The 23,682-nt window shown below is 36.1% G+C and overlaps 1 protein-coding gene across 11 annotated transcripts in view; it reads right to left on the bottom strand.

Moving 5' to 3' along the window:
* The window catches only part of phldb2a (pleckstrin homology-like domain, family B, member 2a), a 76,563-nt gene that overhangs the window by 28,353 nt on the left and 24,528 nt on the right, over positions 1 to 23,682 (bottom strand). For 6 of the 11 annotated variants that reach the window (XM_073915071.1, XM_021479426.3, XM_005172737.6 and 3 more), the window contains exons 1-4: positions 23,415 to 23,512; positions 15,547 to 15,663; positions 9,553 to 10,514; positions 2,301 to 2,636 (exon numbers count right to left, since the gene is read on the bottom strand). In XM_073915071.1, coding sequence (XP_073771172.1) covers positions 2,301 to 2,636; positions 9,553 to 10,514; positions 15,547 to 15,601 — 1,353 coding nt within the window. In that variant the 5' untranslated portion in view covers positions 15,602 to 15,663; positions 23,415 to 23,512. Of the gene's footprint in view, positions 1 to 2,300; positions 2,637 to 9,552; positions 10,515 to 15,546; positions 15,664 to 23,414; positions 23,513 to 23,682 lie in introns of those variants that run through there. The other 5 variants (XM_073915067.1, XM_073915066.1, XM_073915069.1 and 2 more) reach the window with 1 other exon arrangement.

The following is a 23,682-nucleotide window of genomic DNA, read 5'->3' as shown; positions in this document are numbered from 1 at the left end:
TCATTCTGTCGTGCTGTTTAGAAACACACATCAACAGAGAGTGTGTCAGGTATAAAGACTCGGCATTCTCAGACTGTTTTGCATACTTTAGATCCCAGAGGACTGCATAGTTTCCACTGTATCAATACTTCAGTCTGGGATATAGAGTACACAGTTGTATGCTTTCTTTGCAACACAGTCTCATTGTGGATACCTACCCCTGTTTATATTTATGGATAGTGCAAATTATGTAGCCAGAGATACGTCTGGCTGCATTTAGTCTTTAAACCGACACTATGGGCCAGTATGATGCCGCTGACGGCTTCTGTTTCTTTTCGCGCTACTGACCACTAACCTCCATGTGGATGGCTTTTCCAGTGTTACCAGTTTGTTCACTCGCTCGCCACATTTGTCATCGGACTTGAGACGCAGATCGGAATTGACTGCAACAATGGTGTACGAGTCTGGTGAAGAACAGTTCCAGAAACCAGGTAAAGCTTAGATGCACACTCAGTTCCTGAAGGACGGCAGCTCTGCACAGTTTAGCTTTAATACTAATTAAACACACATGATCAAACTAATTGAGTCCTTCAGGTTTGTTTTAAACCTACAGGTAAGTGTATTGAAGCAGGGTTGGAACTAAACTATGCAGTTTAGTCTCCAGAAACTGAGTTTGACACCCCTGATGTAAAACAAAAGCAAAAAAGTTTAAATAAATAGGATAAAAGCTTTTCTTTTCCTAGATTGCTTATGACAACACTAGCGGTTGGGTTTAGGAAAGAGGGTGGGTGGGTCGTTCAGTGAGTCAATCGACAGCAAGCTGGCCTGGTCAGCTGAAGTGTATATTGCGCCCTCAGGTGGATTTACGTGAAAAGTAGACGCACGAGAGAAATTCGACATCATCATAAAGCGTACAAAGTGGCTTCTGGTGGATTTGCAAAAAAAGAAAAAAAAGAAAAAAATAACCTGTGAGCAGATGTACCTTCGGTTTTTAAATATAATATATAAATATAAATACTAAAAATAAATATAATATATAAGAATATAAGAATAGAAATACAAAGAATGGTTTCCAAATAATCCAATGTCCAGAGTCCAGACATTGAAAAACTGTCCTGTCTTTGTGTGTAATACAATGGTAAGACAAGGGAAATAACTCAAAATTATCTTGTGCCAACCTTTAAACGATGGAGTCTCATCACTAATCCAGTTAAGCAAAATATGAAAACTATTTTTAGTTTATCCTTTACATTTACCCATTTAGTTTTAATATAGTTATTACAGATTTGATTTTAGTTCCTTTTTTAATTAGAACTATTAATAAACATGATTATAATTTTGGGCGACACGGTGGCGCAGTGAGTAGCACGATTGCCTTACAGCAAGAAGATCACTTCTTCCTGTGTTGGTGTGGGTTTCATCCGGGTGCTCCGGTTTCCCCCACAGTTTAAGGACATGTGGTACGGGTGAATTGAGTAGGCTAAATTGCCCATAGTGTATGTGTGAATGAGTGTGTATGGATGTTTCCCAGTGATAAGTTGCAGCTAGAAGGATTGGGTCCGCTGCATTAAATAAATGCTAGTTGGTGGTTCATTCCGCTGTGGCGACCCCAGATTAATAAAAAGGACTCAGCTGAAAAAAAATAACTGAATGATTATAATTTTCTTAAAACCACAATAATCTGGTCTTTTGTGAGTTTGACCCAGACAGTCATCTTGACTGTTTTGCAGCATGATGGATAAATAATTCTCAGTGTTTTATACAGGGTTCCCACACTTTCATGAACAACAAATTCAAGGACTTTCAAGGACTTTTAAAAGCATCATTAATTTTAAATCAAACACCGTTGTAAGTCATACCCCAGCATATGTAGCACCATGAAAGTCCTAACTGTACTTAATATTTCACTTAGACTTAATATTTATGTAAAAAATATAAGTAATTTTTAAAAAATTTACCATTTTATGCAGTCATGTTCAAAGAACTTAAATCAAATTTGTTGAATTAAATACTGTTAATATTTAAAAGCAGTTTCTAAAATATTTTTTTAAAAATATGCTTTATTTGTCAGTGATGATGTACAAGATTTAAATTTTAATTAAAGAATTTATAATTTTTTTGTTCTGTTTTTGACAATTGTGAACAATTCTTGAAAAAAAAAACATATTTTATTTCAAATTTAATTCAAACACTTTCAAGGACCTGTGTTTGATTTTAAGCACCATCCAGGTCTTAAATCCACATGTCTGAAATTCAAGCACTTTTAAGTACTTTCAAGAAGCGTGGGAACCCTGTTTATACCAGTATATATCGTGTCTGACCTTGCAGCGGAGGTGTGGTGATGGGGAGGGTGCTGTGCTCCTCATACTGCTGCTGGGAGACTGAGGCCTGCTCTCTCTGTGTCCGCTGACTCTGCGCTGTCTCTGGTTCAGTATCTCTCCTCGACTTTTACCCAGAAACACTCCTCCGTCCACAGACACAGAGGCAGACTCAGAGAACACCGACTCATCGTCCGACACCTGAAGCTTCTCCAGCTCTCGGTTGATCTTCTGCAGGTCTGAAACAGCAGAGGTGTTCGGCTCGCTCTCCATGCGACTCACTTCAGTGCGTCCCAGCTCAGAGCACAGGCACAGGATGGTCTCCAGACGCTGACGCTCCTAAAAAAAGGACAGTGGAATTAAAGTTGAAGTCAAGATTATTATTTTTTAAATATTTCCCAAATGATGTTTAACAGATCAAGGAATTTTCAACAGTATTTTTGATAATATATTTTCTTCTAGAGAAAGTCTTATTTGTTTTATTTTGGCTAGAATGAAAGCAGTTTTTATATCTTTTAAACCATTTCATTGCCAATTATTAGCACCCTTAAGCAATATTGTTTTTGATAGTCTACAGAACAAACCACTGTTGTACAATGACTTGCCTAATTACCCTAACTTGCTGTAATTAACCTTACTAAGCCTTTAAATGTCATCTTGTATCTTGAAAAACTGTCAAATATTATGTTATTAGTTATTAAAAAAAATTACATTTAGAAATGTGTTCAAGAAAACCTTCCCTACGTTAAACAGAAACTGGGGGAAAAATAAGTCATCAAGAAATGAAAAAAAGAAAAAGAAAAAAAGTCACATGGGGAACTTTCTTTAAACCCACAGGTTATGTACAAGTTTTAAGTAGTCCTTAGCATAAACGAGTGCATCATCACATTTTGAAAATTAATATTTTTATCTATTTTCCAGTGAACATAGGCAATATATTTAAGTGTATTTGAACAAAACAGATTTATTAAACAGATATATTTATTGAAATAATATTTTAGTCACCAAACATACTTAGAAACAGAGAGATAATGGACATGAAATAATGTGAAAAATTGCAAAAAATTAAATAGAAATTACAAAATGTTAACAATATTTTATATATATTTTGTTTCTCTTGATTTTGCCTAATTTTTACATTTTTATTTACTATTTTTTCCCTAACATATTCAATTCAATTCAATTCACCTTTATTTGTATATCACTTTTACAATGTAGATTGTGTCAAAGCAGCTTCACATAAAAGATCATAGTAAATTGGAACAGTGTAGTTCAGTATTTAGTGTTTAAGTTTGGACTAGTAGGACTACTATTTTAATTTATTTTTTTGTATTTTGTTAGATTAGCTCCAGATTTGGCTTAGTTACTGACTAATCTAATGCAGTGGTTCCCAAAGTGGGGGTGAGGACCACTCAGGGAGTCTCAGGACAATGAGGGGTGTTGCTTGGAAATTAGATTTCCAAAAATCGAAATAATTTTATTGAAATATTAGAATTAACATATCTTTTTCATAACCTACTGAAGAACAAGACAGTAGTTAATAGTAACATTGTTAACATGTTAATAAGACACAACAAAAGACAACATGCAAATAAAAGCCATCAGCCTTTCGATTTATGTGTGACCCCTGGGGTGATTACATTATATTAAAGACACAGCAATAGCATGAGATGCATCGCATTGATTTTATGACACCAGGTTAAACTTTCTGACACCTTTACAGCAATCACATACATTACAAAACAAATACAGGCCACAACTACACATGGACGATGGTCTCCAAGTGGTGTTCTCCAAAAATAAACAATGAATAGACTTTTACCTATTGGTATGTGTGCGCTGTTGTGTGCAAAGTTTATATATTTAAAACCACCTCAGAGAATATTGGGGGTCGTGAGTCACTGGCATTGTTATTTTGGAGGTCAGGGCTAAAGTTTGGGAACCCCTGATCTAACAGCTTAGTTCTTTTATTCATCAGGGGTCACCACAGCAGATTGAACCGCCAAATTATCCAGCATATGTTTTACACAGAGGATGCCCTTCCAGCTGCAACCCAATACTGGGAAACATCTATACTGTGTTTGCACTGTGGGGGAAACCGGAGCTCCCGGAGGAAACCCACACGAACTGGGAGAACATGCAAACTCCACACAGAAATGCCAACTGGCCCAGCCGGGACTCAAATTAGCAACCTTCTTGCTGTGAGGCGACGGTGCTAACCACTGAGCCACCCTGTCACCCTCGAGATGAAATAAACATTTATAAGTAAAAAAACAGAAACATTTTTACCGGATTTTAATAATTTAAATTAGCACAAAATATGGCAATATTCCAACCCATATTTGTCAAAAAAAGCTTATTTTTTTACAACCAAACAAAATATTTTGAGTTGAACTTTCCCTTTAAGATGCTGTTTATGCAACCCATAGATAACCCAACATCATGCTAAATGTAAGCATTTGTGTGTGTGATCAATAATAATACAAACAAATCTCACTGACTAAACAGCCTGTAGTTAATCTTTGAAATACTAGAGTATACATTATATGTGCTGTTTAGATTTGCATCAAAGACGCCTCTTTAGCAGCGGGTTGTGGGATTTGGCCTAATTTAGCAGCACACAAACAAACACACAAGCAGCCAGCGCACCCGCCCCTGAGTCAGATCAGATGCTTGAACACAGATGCAGAGCTTTAACTCACTTATCATGTGACCTTTTTAATCTAGAGGCAGAGTTTCAAGTTCTTGTAAAGGTCTACATGAAAATAAAAATCTGTTTACACCAGCTGCTTCATTTACACACTTGAAGTTTTGGTTTAGCTGTGAATGTAAATTCATTAAGTCTGCAGCACATAAAAGCGTGTGAATAATGCAGTGAACCGCAGTTATAATGGTTTGTGCCATGAACACGGCACAGATCAAAGTCCTCTGCAGCCTTTCATGTCTAACCAAAGTCTCAAAGGACGCAAACTCAAACCCAAAGAGCTGGACTGGAGTCACAGGAAAAGAGGGGAATTAAAGTTTAAAAATTGACTAAATAAACTTGCTTAATCATTTCTGTGAACTTATGAATATACAGTTGAAGACAAAGTTATTAGCCCTCTTGTGAATTTCTAAATCTTATTAAAATATTTTTTTTTAAAAACAATTAATTTTTAATTATTATTATTGTTAATACTTTTATTATTTAAAGAAATGTGATACATGTATACAGTATTACTAACCAAATCATATTTGCACAGTGGCTCAGTGGTAAGCACTATCAGGTTAGGGTAATTAGGCAAGTTACTGTATAAAGATGTTTTTTTCTGTAGACTATCGAAAAACAATAGCTTAAAGGGGCTAATAATTTTGACCCTAAAATGGCTTTTTAAAAAATTAAAAACTTCTTTTATTCGAGCCAAAATAAAACAAATAAAACTTTCACCAGAAGGAAAAATATTTTCAGACATACTGTGAAAATTCCCTTGCTCTGTTAAACATCATTTGGGAAATATTTAAAAAAGAAATTCAAAGAGGTGCTAATAATTCTGACTTCAACTGTATATACACGCACATATAAAAGTAAGCTACAACTGCAAAGACTCCAGCATAAATCAGCTAACGAGTTTGCACTCCTCATATAAAGTATATTCAAATAAAATATACAATATAAAACATACAAAATGTAAAAATCTAATAATTATTTATGACCCTAATTATTCATTCATTAATTTTCTTGTCAGCTTAGTCCCTTTATTAAACTGGGGTCGCCACAGCGGAATGAACTGCCAACTTATTCAGCAAGTTTTTAACGCAGCGGATGCCCTTCCAGCCGCAACCCATCTCTGGGAAACATCCACACACACATTCACACACACACACTCATACATACGGATAATTTAGCATACCCAATTCACCTCTACCACATGTGTTTGGACTGTGGAGGAAACCGGAGCACCCGGAGGAAACCCACGCGAATGCAGGGAGAACATGCAAACTCCACACAGAAACACCAACTGAGCCGAGGCTCGAACCAGCGACCCAGCGACCCAGCGACCTTCTTGCTGTGAGGCGACAGCACTACCTACTGCGCCACTGCTTCGCATGCCCTAATAATATATAATATTAGTAACAGTTTAGTATATTTTATATACCATATTTATTTATAATATTTAGTAAATAATTGCCCTTACTAATACGTACTTACACTAAATCAAAATACAATGTACTTAATTTGTTTATAATGTATTGCAGAGCACTCCAGGTGCTCTTGAGGTGGGATACGGGTAGGGTTAGGGACATGTTTTGTGGTATGGCTAGTTTTAAAGCTGGGTTAAGGTGTAAAGGATGGTCAATAAATATTTTACAGAATTACAGATGTAATTAAATGCTGGTAATTAATCACGCCATAATTACAATGTCAAAACATGTATTTACCAATTTGGGATCAAATATTTGTAAATGCAGCACTTCAAAAATCCTGATTTTGCAGAAATTATTTTGCAGAAATTGGACTGTAACATTTACCTCTTCTGCCAAAAAAACAACACCACTCCGGATTTATTGCACGTCCTATTTATGAGATTGTTTAAAATGTTGGAGTTTACAATATAATTTGATTATAAATATTACATTTTAAATATCCTATTACATTGCAGCCCGCTGTTGGTAAACCTGGCCCTAAATACATAGCCCAGTGCAAAAGGTCTAGGCCCCCTTTATGTTTGTTGTTTTAGTGATGGCATATTGTATATAATTATATATAATTACAACATATATCATCATTTCCTGTTATTAGAATAAAACCATAAAATACAGGTTAGAGTTTTGGTCAAATTGTTTAAGAGATGAAGAGAGATGGAAGAACGAGTGCTTGAAGCCTTCAGTGAAACATGAAAGTTAGAGCTGCATTTCTGCTATTGTTGGTGGGAATACTGTCTGAGCTGATATAATTCTGAATGCTGACAAGTACAGACAGGTTTTATTCCATTATGCCATTCCTTCTAGAATGCACCCCATCGATAATAGTTTTATTTTTCAGCATGATAATGATACAAAACACGTTGCTAATTCATTCATTCAATACTTTTTTCCGGCTTAGTCCCTATTATTAATCTGGGGTCACCAAAGCACAATGAATCGCCAACTTGGCCCATGAAGCACACACTGCTAATTCAGTTAAATCCTAACTGTAGGGGGGAAAAGCTGGTAAAATACATATTTGTGACCCAGAAGCACAAAATCAGACATACTGTAAGCGTAAAGTTTTGGAAAATGTGATTTATACATCTCCTAAAAGCTGAAATAAGCTTTAAATAAATAAATAAATAAACTTTCCATTCTTGAATAGTTTATCTTGATAAGACAATATTTGGCCGAGATACAAGTGTTAAAAATTAATATTTAACATTTTAAGAGTTCATACTTAGCTGATGATTGATAATGAAGCATGTTTAGCATGCTGTACCGGAAAAGAGCCCTGAACTCAGAAGATCCTCAAGGTAGGTCTTGAAAACTCCCCTGAATTTATTTGCTAGCCCTAGTCCTTGATTATTAGGGGTTGCCACGGCGAAATGAACTGCCAACTGTAACAGCATATACTTATGCGGTGAATGCCCAGTACTAAATTGCTCATATACTATGCCGATGGCCAAATGGCCCAGCTCGGACTCAAACCAGTGACCTTCTTGCTGTAAGGCAACAGTGCTAACCACTGAGCCGCTGTACCCCCCTGTCCAAGATTAATCTAGAAAAGAGGGGGAGGAATAGGGGAGGAGGGAAGATGACTTGAAATAACCAGATTAAAGAAAGAAATCTGGTTAAAGAAATCTGGTTATTTATGTACATTTGGATTCGTCTGATTTGTAAATCATATGATGACTAATGCAGACCAGCAGTGGTCAAACTTAAGCACGTGATCCTCTCGAAATTAGTTTATAAAAAACATCACTTCAAGATGTTTAAAAATAAGTTCTAAGCAATGCTTATTACAAAAAAAAATAGGTTTTGACATATTTAAGGAAACAAATATATAGAACATGATTTTTAATGAATATTCTTATGATTTTAGGCATAAAATAAAAATCGATAATTTGAACTCATTCATCAATTATCCTTCGGCTTATTTCTTGATTTGTCAGGGGTCGCAACAGCAGAATGAACCGCCAACTATACCGGCATATGTTTTACACAGCAGATTTAGTTAATCTAATTCACTTATAGCGCATGTCTTTGGACAATGTAATTTTGCCCATTCCTACAAATATACAAGTCAAACTTTCGACTTCTTTTCCAGGGTCACAGATAAATCTGCAAAAGTCCTATTCCAGAAAGGCTTTTTCACAGTACTGTATATTTTACTGTGACAGTACCATGCTTATACTGAATGAGCACTGAGCTACATCAAACACATCACACTATTGTCTTTCTTTTCATTTTTTATTCCTTTAAAACCTGTTTTAACACATTTTAATCTGTTTTTATTAGTGCTGTCAAAATTAGTGCGTTAACGCATGCGATTAATTTGAAATATTTAACGTGTAAAAAAATTTAACCAATTAACGCAGTTGAATGAGTTATTGAATGAGTATAATTGAGTATAATTGTTTGTATTTAATAATTTATTATTATTATTATTATTATTTTCCATTTTCCATTTTCCATATCTGTAATGCCTATATTTTGGCATTTTTTTGTAGTCTTACAATCTTAAACTTACAATCCAACACGGAAATAATTTTTTCTTTATTGGCATTGATTGTTTTAAAATTCAAATGGCATTAACATGCCTGTGTTTTTATTTCTGTAATAAATATGGCAGTCAAGTCAGGATCTTGACGGTTTATTGAGGGTTGTTTACATGAAGAAATCTGTGTTACAAGTTAAACAAAAATTCTAATAAACAATGTTAGTTTAAATAAATTTTTTTTTTCTTGCGTTTGCATTAATTTTACATTTGAATAGTCAAAATTACAAGTTTCAGTCTTTTAAATGGGATTAATTGCGATGAATTAAAAAAAAAAGTGCGATTAATTAGTTAATTTTTTTTAATCGGTTGACAGCACTAGTTTTTATTCACTTTTACTCTGTTGTTTTTATTTCTTATACGTGTGTCTTTTATTGTTGTTGATGTAAAGCATTTGAATTACCACTGTGTATGAAATGAGCTATATAAATAAACTTGCCTTGCATTGCCTATATCCAAAAGCAAAAACTTTGAAGCCTAAAAGTTAGTGTCACTAGTGTTCCTCTGAGTGAGTGCAGGTCTTCTTACCAGTCGCTCCACTTCCTGTTCTCGTAGTCGCTCATCTCTTTGTCTCTGATGGTAATCTCTGAGCTCCTCTTTTCCACTGAGAGAGCTGATGCTGCCCCTCCTCGGCCCCATGCCGGGCCCCAGGCCTCCTTTCCCAAACGACAGTCGCCTTTCTCCAACGCCCAGATCCAAGCATGGGGCAGATCCCACAGAGCAGAGGCTGGCCCTCCGTGAGCTGCTGTTCACATTGGCAATCACAGTCACATCTGGAGGCTTCTCCATGGATGGAAAGCTGCGCCGTGGTTTGGTGGTACGTCGGGGTGGCAAAGACAGCATTGGGGCGTCTCCTCGATACAACCGGGGCAGAGAGCGACTATGTCCGCCCAGGCCATTCAAAGAGCCGGTGGAGTATTTTCTTTGGCGAAGTGATGGTTCAATGGGGGACTCGCCATCTCGTGCTAACAAACGGCGCCCCAAACGAGGGCTGGAGGGCATGCTGGCCGCCCCGCTTGGACCTCTGCGAGATGAAAGAAGAGCATCGTTCCCGTAGGAGGATGAAGAGCCATTCCACATAGTTAAGAGTGGGTTTGAAGAGTTGGGATGCCGCCCTTCTGAAGAGTGGCAAAGCAACAGGCTGTCCTGCGATTGGTGTCTGGCACGGGTTTGGTTTGGGACTGGACTTATAGGGCGCTCTGATTGGTGGGGAGATGGCGGCATGCTCAAACTACTGGAGGGTGAGTAAGGGGAAGGGACTCGTATTGAAAGTGGTGGACGGTCCTGTAGATAGGAAGAAGCCGACTGTGGGCTGGGAGGTGGAGATAATGTGAGGTACCCACGGTCAGCAGTAGCCTTTAAGCTGGCCTCCAGAGCAGATTTCCTCCGCTGCAGGCTCTCCATCAACTCCTGAAGCTCTGCCTTGGACCGTGTGCCGCGGAGGCTGGATCCAACCAATGAGCCGCCATTGGAATGGAACTTTGTTGTATCTGGAAAAAATATATATATTCAATTAAAAAAAATTCAAAGGGGGGCTTATAATTCTGACTTCAACTGTATATGTGTTTTTACCAAGACACATTACTATATAGGCAAGTTTGAACAAAAAAAAAATTGTTAAAGTTTTAATAAAGAAAAGAGCCTACTATGTGTATACACACACACACACACACATACATATATATACATATATATATATATACATATACATATATATATATATATATATATATATATATATATATATTTATATATATATATATATATATGTGTGTGTGTGTATACTGTATATATATATATATATATATATATATATATATATATATATATATATATATATATATATATATATATATATGTGTGTGTGTGTGTGTATACTGTATATATTTATGTGTGTGTGTGTGTGTGTGTGTGTGTGTGTGTGTGTGTATACTGTATATATATATGTGTGTGTGTGTGTGTATATATCGTGTATATATATATGTATCGTGACCCAAGACCGGAATTACTAGCGCCACTTCAGACAGCGTTTCGTAGTTGAAACATTAAGTAGAAAGTAGAAACATTTCTCCTAAATCTGTGATCAGAACTAAATTTGTTGGATTCTCTGAGTGTGGGATTTCCCAATTCTGCAAGCATTCGTTTCACCGGGAAAAAATACTACAGCATGCGCTCCTTCTGCACCCCTCTGCGTTCGGTAGTGCTCACAACACACTCCAAAGCACCTGACCTCCTTGCTGCCGCTGGGTTGGCTCGTAACAGCTGTCGGCAACTAAGGATTTTTGTCTGTTTGTTTTTCATCGTCCACTGCATCACTTCCTCTTTATTCCCCTTTATTATTCATATCCCAACTATTTGGCCGTTTAAAGAAACTTCTCACAGTCATATACTGTGACATTTTTGCAACTGTACACAAAGAGGAGACAAAACAAGGATAATCGCCGTCAGCTGGACAAGACTGGGAATTACAGTTAGCTATAAATTACAATAGATCACCCTCAGCATAATCCGTCGAAATGACGGATCACCTTCAGATTTTTCCATTACTGCTGAAAAGAATATGTCAATGACGGAAAATATTCAGTTAACGCGACCTCTGATATATATATATATATATATATATATATATATATATATATATATATATATATATATATATATATATTTTTTTTTTTTTTTTTTATGTTGTTATTGCTGGCCTTAAAACTAAGAAAGTTTTGATTCTTCATGATATGACCAAAAATTCATCTGATATCTGGTGGAAAGAATGCATGATGGAACTTCCAAGCCAAATGATACATCTGGAAGCATGCAAATTTAAAACAAGACCGCAATTTTTTTGCATTTAACTGGAACCAATCAAGAGTTTTTAACATGACAAACCCTTAATGTGATCCTCTTGTTTCTTATTCGGACAGGTCAGCATAGACACATGCACAAATAGGTTTGCAAAACGCCACAAAATTAACAGAGGAATCAAACGCTGGGCCTCTGGCTAATTTTTAGGTTCTGCAAAAGTTCAAGGGTCACATGTGCTCAGCTGACTACACAACTGAAAAAGCACCCTCATACAAATCACAGCCTACATAAATATGGATTCCTTGAGATTTAGGGGGAAAAGCGCCTTCTAAAAATGGAAGAACCAAAGCCAGGATGGGTTTGTACTTTCTGGCATTGGAGCAGAGGAAAGGAACCGGGTCAGAACTCCTCCAAAACCAGAAAGTGTGATTTGTGGGAGCAGTGGTGGTCTTCATCAGCGAACAGACACACACACATACATACATACATTGGGACCACCTGTATTCCAGCATGTTTATCTACGTTTTGGATTGTAAATCATTTTAGCTAAGTGGTTGACCTGGAGCCATATGGAAGGGATTTTACGTTGTCATTTATTTACAAGGTAACATGGTCATTTGTACAGCTGCGGCTACATGGTGGTAAGATGAATGTTTGTATTAACTCAAGGTCTCTCAGCCAACACAAAGCCCAAGGAGAAAGAAAGAGAAAGGGAAAAGAAGGAAAGAAAAGCAGAGATGGCACTTTCCATGAACACGTTACACTTTGGGTCTCATGACTTTTTAAAGCAGTAGAGGCACAAATCCCATGCTTTTGTTATGAGATCTGTTAGATAAAACATTATGTAAGAACATTAAGCTAGTGTGAAAGCTAATTTTAAATGCTCTGATTAAATGAAGGAAATTAGGTATTTATTGTTAGGCTGGGTTTTAACCAGTGTTGGGTAAGTTACATTAAAAAAGTAATTAATTACATATATAAAAAATTGCTTTTAAATTACTTTCCTAAATGATTTGTCAGAAAAGTAACTATGTTATTAGTAATTACTTGACTTAATACTACTGAAAATCCCTATAAATCTCATTACACATAGACCAGTGGTTCCTAAAGTGGGGGTTGGGACACCCTGGGGGGTCACAGGACAATGACAGGGGGTTGTTTGATGAATTCCAAAAATGTCAAATAAATTGTATTAAACTATTAGAATTACCATATTTTATTCATAGCTCACACAAGATAAAAATAGTTAATAGTTACATACAAAAGCAACAACATGCAAATAAAAAGCCATCAGCTTTTTATTTATTAGTTTACAATAAATTAACAACACATGTTAAACTTTCTGACACCTTTATGGCAATCAAATACATTAAAAATAACTACAGGCCACACCTGAACACTGAGGATGGTCTCTGAGTGGCATTCTTTAAAATCAAACCAAGAATAGACCTGTGCTGAAAACATTGTGCCTACCCGTCTCTTTAGTTGAGCTTAATATTAAATAAACAAATTAATAAATCATTATGTAAATTATAACCTATGGTTTTTTAAACTTTTTGTGTTGTCAATATGCTCGTGTTCATATAGGCCTATTGTTGTGTTTGCAATATTTGTATATTTATAACCACTTCTGGGGATTATGAAGGCGGGAGTCACCGGCATTGTTATTTTGGGGGTGGTGGGTTGAAAAGTTTGGGAACCCCTGATATAGACAACAGAAACAAAACTATTTAAATTCTTTAAATTTGTCAAACAAAAATCTTTTGTTAAATTTGATAAAACCACTTAAAGTTTCAAATTAATGACAGAATGACTATGTTTACATGGACATCAGTAATTAGATTATTTGCCTTAATCTGATTAAGACAATAATATGATGTGATTTGTTTATATGAGTTGCTTTTTTAATGTTCTTTTCATAATCCCATTTTACATGTTTTAGCACATAATTTGATTAATTATTCACACTATTCACATTTTTGCACCTGGGTCTCATGGCATTTCGGGTGTTTCATTTTTACTTTGTCGACTTTAACTGCAGTTCGGCAGTTTCACTTTCGTTCAGGAACATTTCATTCATGCCTCTTTAACAAACAAGATATTGGATGCGAGTACAGGTAAGGACTGCTGGAAAAGTTTTAATGGAATTTGATACCACACGCCGAAAGGAAGAAAAAAACTCCGCATTTTGTGATGTATGTGTCTGTGGTCCTTCACTGACTCAGTAGGTGCAGAGAATAGTGTCATCTCTGTTTAGTTGGATTATGACCATAACTGGATTAAATGAATCAAAAATCAATGTTTACATGGTAGACTCCTAATCAAAGTATTAATCCTATTAAAACTGGATTACTAGTGTCCATGTAAACTCTCATTATGTCATACACTCCATATATTGACAAATTTGCTTATTTTATTGTTTCTTATACATATGCTAAAATTTCTGAACGTACACCCTAAACACCACCAGGGGTGCCCAAACGTTTTCTTATGAAAGGCCAAAAACCAAACTGGATTGAGAGCTCTGGGCTGAAGGTAAATAAGCCAATTAAAGTTGCCATGGGAAATTAATAAAATGTAAAAATAACTAGTGAACATTGATTTATATTAACTAATGCAGTAAACAAAAAAATCCTATTTATAAGAGAATGGAATACAATGCCAAATACACGAGTCAAGCTGCACCTGTTTTGCCTTGATTTGATGCATCGCTGATGGCTTCTGCATTGCTCTCTGTGACAGTATTAACATTTTTAATAATCAGATTCAATCACAACGTTTAAATTAAACATTTAATTTTAAGTTAGCGTTTTGTTTTAGTTCAGCAATATAACAAACAATCAAAAAGGTTATAGAAATAGAAATGACAATCTCAGGTAAAATAATTAACCCCAACTCTCCCCATCATTCTCCTGTCAGATTGGATGGTGGGGCAAATCAAAGGTTACCATGGGCCAACTTTAGCCCTAGTTTGGGCATTTTTGCCTTAAACTAATTTCTCACTTCATTATAAGCATGCTCAATCATCTTGATAAATGTTACATTCTTAAGCTGAAAAAATGAATTATTCTGCCAAATATTTTTGTATAACAAAAAATACAATTACTCTGCTTCTCTGAATTGATTTATATATAACTGTTTAATGTATGTACAATATTTAAGGCAAATTCATTATAAGTAACTAATAATTAAGTAACCTATAAACGAAAAGTAATCCCTTACTTTATAACTAATAACACCAAACACTGTTTTAAAACATTTTTCTTAACTGTTCTTAGACACCTTATAAAAACTGAGCAGAAATGAAAGGATCTCATGTGATATTCAGTTTGACCTTTGAAGTTAAAACTCAACATTCACATTAAAGTCCAGCACCTCCTTTCACTGACTTTTGTTTAACAGATCCCTAACTTCTAAGAGCTCATGGTCCAGATTTGTACTCTATTTATGGAAAATGAAAGGTAATGTTTAAGAGTGACTGGAGAGAGAAGAAAACAACACTGATTGAGATTGATGAGCATATTTACATGTTTAACAAGCAAGCAAACAAACACAAAATAGCGCAGAAGAGCAGAACAGATGGCAGAGAATTGCACTCTTCCTGTGTATAAAACAGTCTGCGGCATGATAATGAAGGAGGCCAATTAGGCTGCGAGCAAAATGACTCTGTTTATGAAAAGATCCAAAGCCAAGAGCTGAAAGGTGGAGAAAGATGTCGCTCACCCGTATTGAGGGACAGCGCAGGACCTGCAGTCTTTTCTGGCAGCATGTTCCTCATGCGATTCAACTCTTCTGGGTGGTTGAAGTGAAAAAAAGATTCACCCAGACAAACAGTGCACCCTGAGGAGAACCACATCACATACACAGTCATTTTAACATTAAAAGAAGTGAGTCCAAGGCACTGGTAAGGAAATGAAGCAGCAATAAATCATTACCTCAGACGTACAAGCCCTCAAGTATGATACACATTCTCTGGTAGTATTAAAGTTTTGCCAAATTAAGTTACATAAGAGGTATTCAAAAGACCAAACTATTTTCCCTCTTTGTGTCTTGAAATTAATTCAGCTCAACAAAACAGAAACAGAAAGACAGCCTCTTGATTAAGTCAAAAAACAGATCCAGAAGGAGCTCGGATTTCAACTGCTGCTTGAAGTTTCTTCTCAACCAAAGTCTGCAGAGTCTACTTTCAGCAGATTTTAATCCACAGGACTGATTTTCCCCTTAAGTCTGGGGCACATCCTCTCTCTTCCCCCCTCTCCTCACTTTTTACTGCTGATTTTATCTCCAGAAGTCTTAATCTGACAAAACCTCCTTCTGGAAAAGTCCTCAAATGGAAAACGTGTTCATATAAATAATGCACAAAAGGTTTTAAATGGGATTTTAGGTGTATTTGTCAAATACAAACTCTTTGACCTAACAGGTTAGATCAGTGGTGAACAAACTTTTCGAACCGAGGGCCACATCAAGTTTTGCAAACTAAGTGAAGGGCCACATCTCAAATCTTTCAAAATATAACTTTTTATATTTATATATATTTATATTTATTTATAATGGCAGTATGCATACAACATGTAATATCGGACAGAAACATGTCACATTAACACATTTTTTAAATAGTTATAATTGAGTCTTATTTACAAGTGAAATTAATTTGCAATGCTACTTATATTTACTTATCAATCATCATAAAACAATAAAATAATTTACAATATAACAATAATAATAATAATGTAATAATTTTTACAGTGGAGAATAGAAAAGATATTGTCTGACAAATTTTTTTTTTAATTTTAACACATTAAAAATAATTTAAATGTTTGTGTGAAAAATGCCAACTTAGGTTGTAGTCTTAAAAACAGCAATACTTTTTAAACATACCGCTTTCTGTCCGATATTAGTGAAGAAGTAATTTGTTGTCCATTTTTCCTTAAACACACGACATTCAGAGTCAATGTTAGGTCCCATGTGGGACCTGTTTGTTTTTGTCTTTGTGATTTGCAGAGCCTGCATGAATGCAGATTGGTGGGTGGGTCATCTCACCTGAGACCCATTGTGTGGTGCCTATAATGAGTCTGGCATTCTATATGAGAGGGAGCTCGATTAGCCAGACGTCTCTGCCAGGCGTTTTATATTTATTTTTGTTTGTTTTGGATCATGAGCTCAGTACACTACCCAACACATTCTTTTCACTACTGATTTTCATTTAGACTTTGATTGCTTTAAATACTTTTGTTAATTCTACGTTTTGTTAATAAATTATTTCTCTTTTTAATTTACCTTGGCCGTATTTTCTCTCTAGTGTAACAACTTTGAGCCGGTTGTAATATATCAAAATTTCTTTTTTTTTTTTTGCCTGACTTATTTTCAGTCATTAACAGTCGAGTGCATTTTAATATCCTAGAGAGTGTTCTATTTTTACTGGTTGCGCTAACTGCACCGCATGCAATACTGCCATCAAATGGCGTTCACTTGTATTGCATCAATAATTTACTAAAACTGAAACCAAACCGTTACTCAGAAGCAGCATTTTAAAAACTCCCTCACGGACCGGATGAAAGTGTTTAGTGAGCAGCATATGGCCCACGGGCCATAGTTTGCCCAGATGCTATGCTGGATCTTTTTAAAACTTGTTGTAATTTCTAGGTTTAAGGGTATTTTTACACTGCAATCATGCTCAGATTCACACAAAAACAATTAAGCATCTTGGACTCTGCACAGTGTTGCCAGATACAGCTGACTTTTTCCAGCCCAAAAGCTATCCAAAACCTGCCAAAAAAGCGCAAAATATTAGATTAATATTTTATTTAATTTAAATGTATTTAAATAGAAACTAACCTATTTACTTTAACTGTCATAACTTTCAACGATACAGCAAACAACCCCAGCAGTATAACAGGATCACATCCAAACACTGCCCCCTCTCACCCACGCACTGCACTTAACGTTGTGTAGATTACACTACCTATTAGAGCAGTCTTTCTCAACCACCTTCCTAGAGGACCACCAGCTCTGCACATTTTCCATGTCTCCTTAACCAAACCTAATTCGGATCAGCAGCTCATTAGGAGAGACTCAAATACCTGTAATGGGTGTGACAGACAAAGAAGGCATCCAAAACATGCAGTGCTGGTGGTCCTCCAGGAATGTGGTTGAGAAACACTGTATTAGAGTATGTTTTAGTTTAATAAAAGAGTCTCATTTGGCATTTTAAAATCTTTTGAACATAATTAGGTTATTCTTGTCAATCAGACAAAGCTTCTGTGTTTGTTCTTGCTGTCAATTTCGGAAGAAAATGATCGATAAAAGTGTCATAATAAACGGCTGTAAGTTTAACTGCAGGTGCTGCATGATGCACAGGCATGCGAGGGGGAGTCAGATTTGTCCAGGGAGTCAGATTTTAATAGAACTTTCCTTCACCTTCTCTTGTGGGTGAGACCACGCGGTTTACGCTATGCACAGAGTTATGTTTTGTTAAATAAGTTGCATGTAAAATTTACGTTTCAAAACCCCCCAAATTGTGTCAACCCGCCAATGCCATTTTTTACCCGCACAATCCAATTCAAAACCACACAATCTGGCAACACTGACTCTCGAGCAGTTTGGTTGAGATGAGAAAGCAATTTAACCTAACTGGCCAACCAAATAAATGGTATTTGCATGATGGGGAAATGTTTTACATGAAAAAAGCAGCTGTGTCTGACTCTATGAGAAAGCTGCACATTAATAATCACACTTTAAAAAAACAAAAGTGTTCTTAATCATAAAATGCTTGTGCAATGAGCTCTCAAAAATATTTGAATGTGTGCAAACACAGACTATCAACACATGAATTGACTGCTCTTTTTTCTCTTCAAATGTTATAAGTGACATTGACTATGTTTACATGGACATCAGTAATCGAATTGTTTGCCTTAATCTGAATAAGACAATAATGCTAGAATGTAATGTAATAAGAAAATATGCTTGCTTTAGAAAACACTACTGGTTGGGTTTAGGTAAGGGTTTAGGTCAGTGATTCGCTGGTTCAGGGTGATCTGTACAACAAAGTCTATAAGTAGGGAAAGTATTAGAAACGTACAACAAATCATAGAATTTTAGCTTTACAACATTGTAGACAGCGCCCTCTAGTGGATTTGTCATCTAAAACAAGTAACAAAAAAAACATTCGTTCATTTTCTTTTCAGCTTATCCCATTATTTAACAAGGGTCTCCACAGCAGAATGAACTTCCAAGTACTTCGGCATATGTTTTCCACAGAGGATGCCCTTCCAGCCACAATCAAGTACTGGGAAACACTCAAACTATGGCCAATTTTAGCTTACCCTATTCAACTATACCGCATGTCTTTGGACTGTGGGGGAAACCAGATCACCCAGAGGAAACCCACATGAACACGGGGAGAACATACAAACTCCACACAGAAATGTCGACTGGTCCAGCTGAGACTCAAACCAGAGACCTTCTTGCTGTGAGGTGACAGGGCTAACCACTGAGCCACCATGCCACCCAACAAAACATTAACATTTTATTAACATTTGAACCAGGGTACATGTTTTCAATGAGCCTGCTTTGGGAATAATCTTGTCAATCCATCCTGATGTATGACAATAAGGAATGTAAGAACTTTAAACAACTATGAAACCTTTTAATTTAACAAAAGTCTGGAAAAGTGGACAGTTTCTTTAGTTTTTACAAATGTTCACCCTAATAGAAACATTGCTAATGTAAGAGCTGAATATTTTCAAATTTTTCCACCCCTGGTTGTAAAATTGCTCAAATGTAAAATAACACGCACATTTTGGGAGCTGTGGCATAAAACACTTCATTTTTAAGAGTGTATAATGAGATTAAGTAGCTAAAACAAAAAAATTTGTACGTGAAACTCAAAACATCAGCAGATTTGGGGAGTGTTTTGGAAAATAACTGGGGCCAACTCCATAACAAAACTCCTTCAAACAAATGCTCTCTCCCTCTCCAATACACCACATGTGTAATAATCCATTTGAGAAAGGCATGCTGTAAGCACATAGGCTTCTCCTGAAGCACACTCAAACTCTCATCAAACTCTCCTGCTCAGCCCACTCCTGCAGTCTGCGGCGGCGGCCCGTGAGGAGTCTGTGCAGGAAGAGGGGGATCCATTTACGCTGTCAGCGACACAATCCTTCACCGTGAGTTCACCGTCGCCAGCCACCTGAGAAAGCTCTGGCTTTCCTCTAAACCAACAAAGGCTGAGACAACAGTCTTAACGTGATAGTTCAGCTGAAAATTTTAATTCTGTCATTGTTTACTCAGCCATGACTTATTCCAAACAGTTTGAGGGATTTTTGTTCTGCTACACTGTAAAAAAAGTCATAGGTTTCACAAAAATCCGACATGTTTTCCCAACACAAAAGGGTTTAGTTAACCTGATTGTTTTTACAAATTTAAGTCGACAGATCATAAAACAATTAAATTTACTTTTACAACAATTACAAAAACAATTAAACACTTTTACAAAAGCAGTTTGAATAAGTAGCATAAATATTTTTAGTGTAAACAAAACAATGTTGGACATCGTTAACCATTGACTTCCATAGTATATGTGTCAGGATTCTGCCATTTCGCTTTTGTTCTTGTTTTGAGTCCAGACACTAGTCCTGTCTTATCTAGTATGTTGTGCTCGGCTGGAGTATTCTCGGGTCGAGCACTCATTTTCTGTCATTGTATTCATCTTTGTAAGGCACTCGGGCAGTGTTCCCGTGTCAGGCTCATCATTAATAACCATATCCAGCTCAGTAATCCAAGTTCCAAGAACGGACCGCTGTTTTACACAAGCACACGGCTTGTGTTGTGTCTTTGTGTTATGTGCTGTCTTATCTCTTGTTCAGTCCCACCCTCCTTGTTAACCTATTATTAGTTTATTATGTTCACCTATTAGTTTGTTAACTCTTTCTGTTTATAGTCTCCTCTTGTCTGCTGTTCTGTGCCAGTTCGTCATATGTCGTATCCCGTCGAGTCGTGTCCTGTTTGTCCAGCCCTGATCCTTGCCAGTCCTGCCCAGTCAAGTTTGTTTGTTTTTATGTTAATGTTTTGCCCCTAAATGTAGTTTGTTTTGCTGTTTATTTTATTTTATTATTTCTAAAAACCCATCATTTCCCCTGTACTTGAGTCCTTGCTCCTTTCCCCACCCTACCAATCATGACAATGTGTTTTTTATGGATATCAATAGTTATCGGTTTCCATTATTCTTCAAAATGACTTCCTTCGTGGTTAACAGAAAAAAGAAACTCTTAAAGGTTTGAAACAACACTTCTTGCTCAATCAACACTGCTTGTTCCAACTTCATATTTATAATGAGCTAAATTAACACAATTCTTGAAGCTTTTTTTTATAACTTAATTGCTTTATGTTCTATATACTTAAATTTGAAAAAAAAATGAAGTTAACTTAAAAGATTTGTGTTGGGACAACATGAAGGAATTGTGTTGAACCTAGTATTTTTTACAGTAAAATGTAAATGATAACAATTTTAATTTTTAGGTGAACTATCCCTCACTGTAAGTCAGTCACGACAACAAATGTTTCATGTTATTTTAGCTAATTGTAATAAGGTTCAACTCAATTCTTTTTAGTTATGCAAAGGTTAACTTCATATTTATAGTCAGTTTGACTGATGTAACATATTGAGATGACTAGAAAAGTTCATTTGATTCACCTAAAAAGCTTTTTACAGTGCTTTAAAGAGACAGGGGCAGAGCACTGGGAATTTTTTCCATTGCATTTGTTAACAGTTGTTTGAATTTATGTTAAATCAATGCAGGAACAAGGTGATGATGTACGTCAGCTGAAATGTTATGATATGTGATAACAGACTCTCTCAAACGTGCCAAATTCTCAGTTCAGTTGTGATCTCTCTCTCACACTCACTCCATCACCGCCTGACACCAATGAAACTCTCCAGCATACGGAAAGACTCGCTTCCCTCCCGGCCAGACGCACATCATCTGATCAGCGTGGTCTTGGACTGGAGGAGTGTGCAATTACATACTATATGTCTCCATAATGGTATCATGTGCGCGTAATCACTGCTCACTTATGTTTAACAGCTTGCTTTAGTTTACGGTCCTGGGAAAAAGTCTGCTAGTGAGTTTTTGCTAAACTCTGGGATTTCCAGAGCCGGGGCCTGTACAAACCACATTCATTCTCTGTTTAATGATTTGCAGCACTTGTCATCCTTACAGCACAAAGACCCTGCCGAAGTGATAAAGCTTGTTTAAACTGAACAAAAAATGCCATGCACAAAGATTTCTTTTTTTCTGAGTTTGACCATTGGCATGTTTTCCATCTCTATAAGTCTGTAAACTTTCCAAGTCCAATTCTAGAGCCAAAACACTCCTTCTTTCCTCCAACTGACCCTAACATTATTATGGTTACCCCTGTTTCCATCAAATCCTGTGATATAATAAAATATCTACAACTATAAACACTGAGGGGAACTATTTTCCCAAATGTTTAATAACATTGGTCTGTATGGGTTTTTCAAACTCTATAATTGATTACATGCTTCAATAAAACCATAATAAAGTAATATAGGATCTTGTTTTTTTTTAATAGCTATGCTAAATTACCAGATTTTACCATATTAACTATGGTATTTTGACAAAAACTATACTTAACAAACACTTTTGTACATGTTTAATTCAATGATAAAAGGTATTAAAGGGACAGTTCACTTAAAACGGAAAGTCCTCAAAAGAACACAGTAAAACTCAAAAGAAGATATTTTGAAGAATGCTGGTTGAAGTCCATAGTATTTAGTATTTGTTTTCTCTAAGGAAGTTGATGGTTTACAGGTTTTCAGTTTCCTTTAAAACACAGTCTTTAGTGTTAAAGAGAATACAGAAACTCATAAATGTATGGACCCACTTCAGGACAAATAAATAGTGAGTATGTTTTTATTTTGGGTGAACTATGTCTTTAAGTAATAAAAAAGACTAAAAAATACTAATAAACAAAACCAGGTAGCATATTTCAAAATAAAAAATAAAAAAGTAAATTAGTTAAACAGTTACTATACCTGTAATATAACTTAAAATTATTTGAATGTAAATTTAAAACAACAAAACAACAATAAACAACCCTTTAAAATTAAGCATACAAACCTAAATTGAGGAAAAACATTAGAATTTAAGTTTTAGCCATTTTAAACAAACAAAAATGAAACAATTGAAGCTAAGAAGTTAAAGTAGTAGTATGATAACAGTGGGTCTGTTACCTCAGTGACCGCTAATCGCTTTAATAAACCGGGATTAAGCGGGTTAAATATCAACAATCTGCTCGCGTGCCCGCAGAACAAACAACCCCACGCGCGTCTCTGTTTGAACAGCACTGTCTCGCGTCACGTCGTGTTTGACAGTCTAAAGTTCCCCAAATTACATTACTACACAACAAAACCAACACAAAACGATCAAGAATATATCCGAATATATCCCTTTCCTACACATAAAACAGCATATTATCTTCCCAAGTATTTAACTCTGAATGGAACTATCCAAACAGTTAAACGTAAACCCGAATTGACTTTTCTCGGCGGCTGAAGGAATAAAACTAACCTTTATTTAAAGTCCCATTGAAGAAGAAGTCTCAGGAGGAGAATGATGCTCTCTCCCTCTCTCTCCGTCCGGTCAGTTTAGCATGACAAAGAGGACAGACCCGATACTCAGTGCGGCAGGACCGTGGCGTGCACGCGGACACGCCTCCTTTGAGCTGTAACGCGCAACTTGGATCAAGAACGCGCTTTAGTGCAACTTATATTTTTTATTAGAATTATTAACAAGGGTACAAAGATATACAACAAAGGTATAAATCGTAAAAAACAAC

Source organism: Danio rerio, chromosome 10 (assembly GCF_049306965.1).
Source record: "Danio rerio strain Tuebingen ecotype United States chromosome 10, GRCz12tu, whole genome shotgun sequence".
Lineage (NCBI taxonomy): Eukaryota > Metazoa > Chordata > Actinopteri > Cypriniformes > Danionidae > Danio > Danio rerio.
Note: the sequence above shows the minus strand (reverse complement) of the source record. Positions and strands in the feature narration are given on the sequence as shown.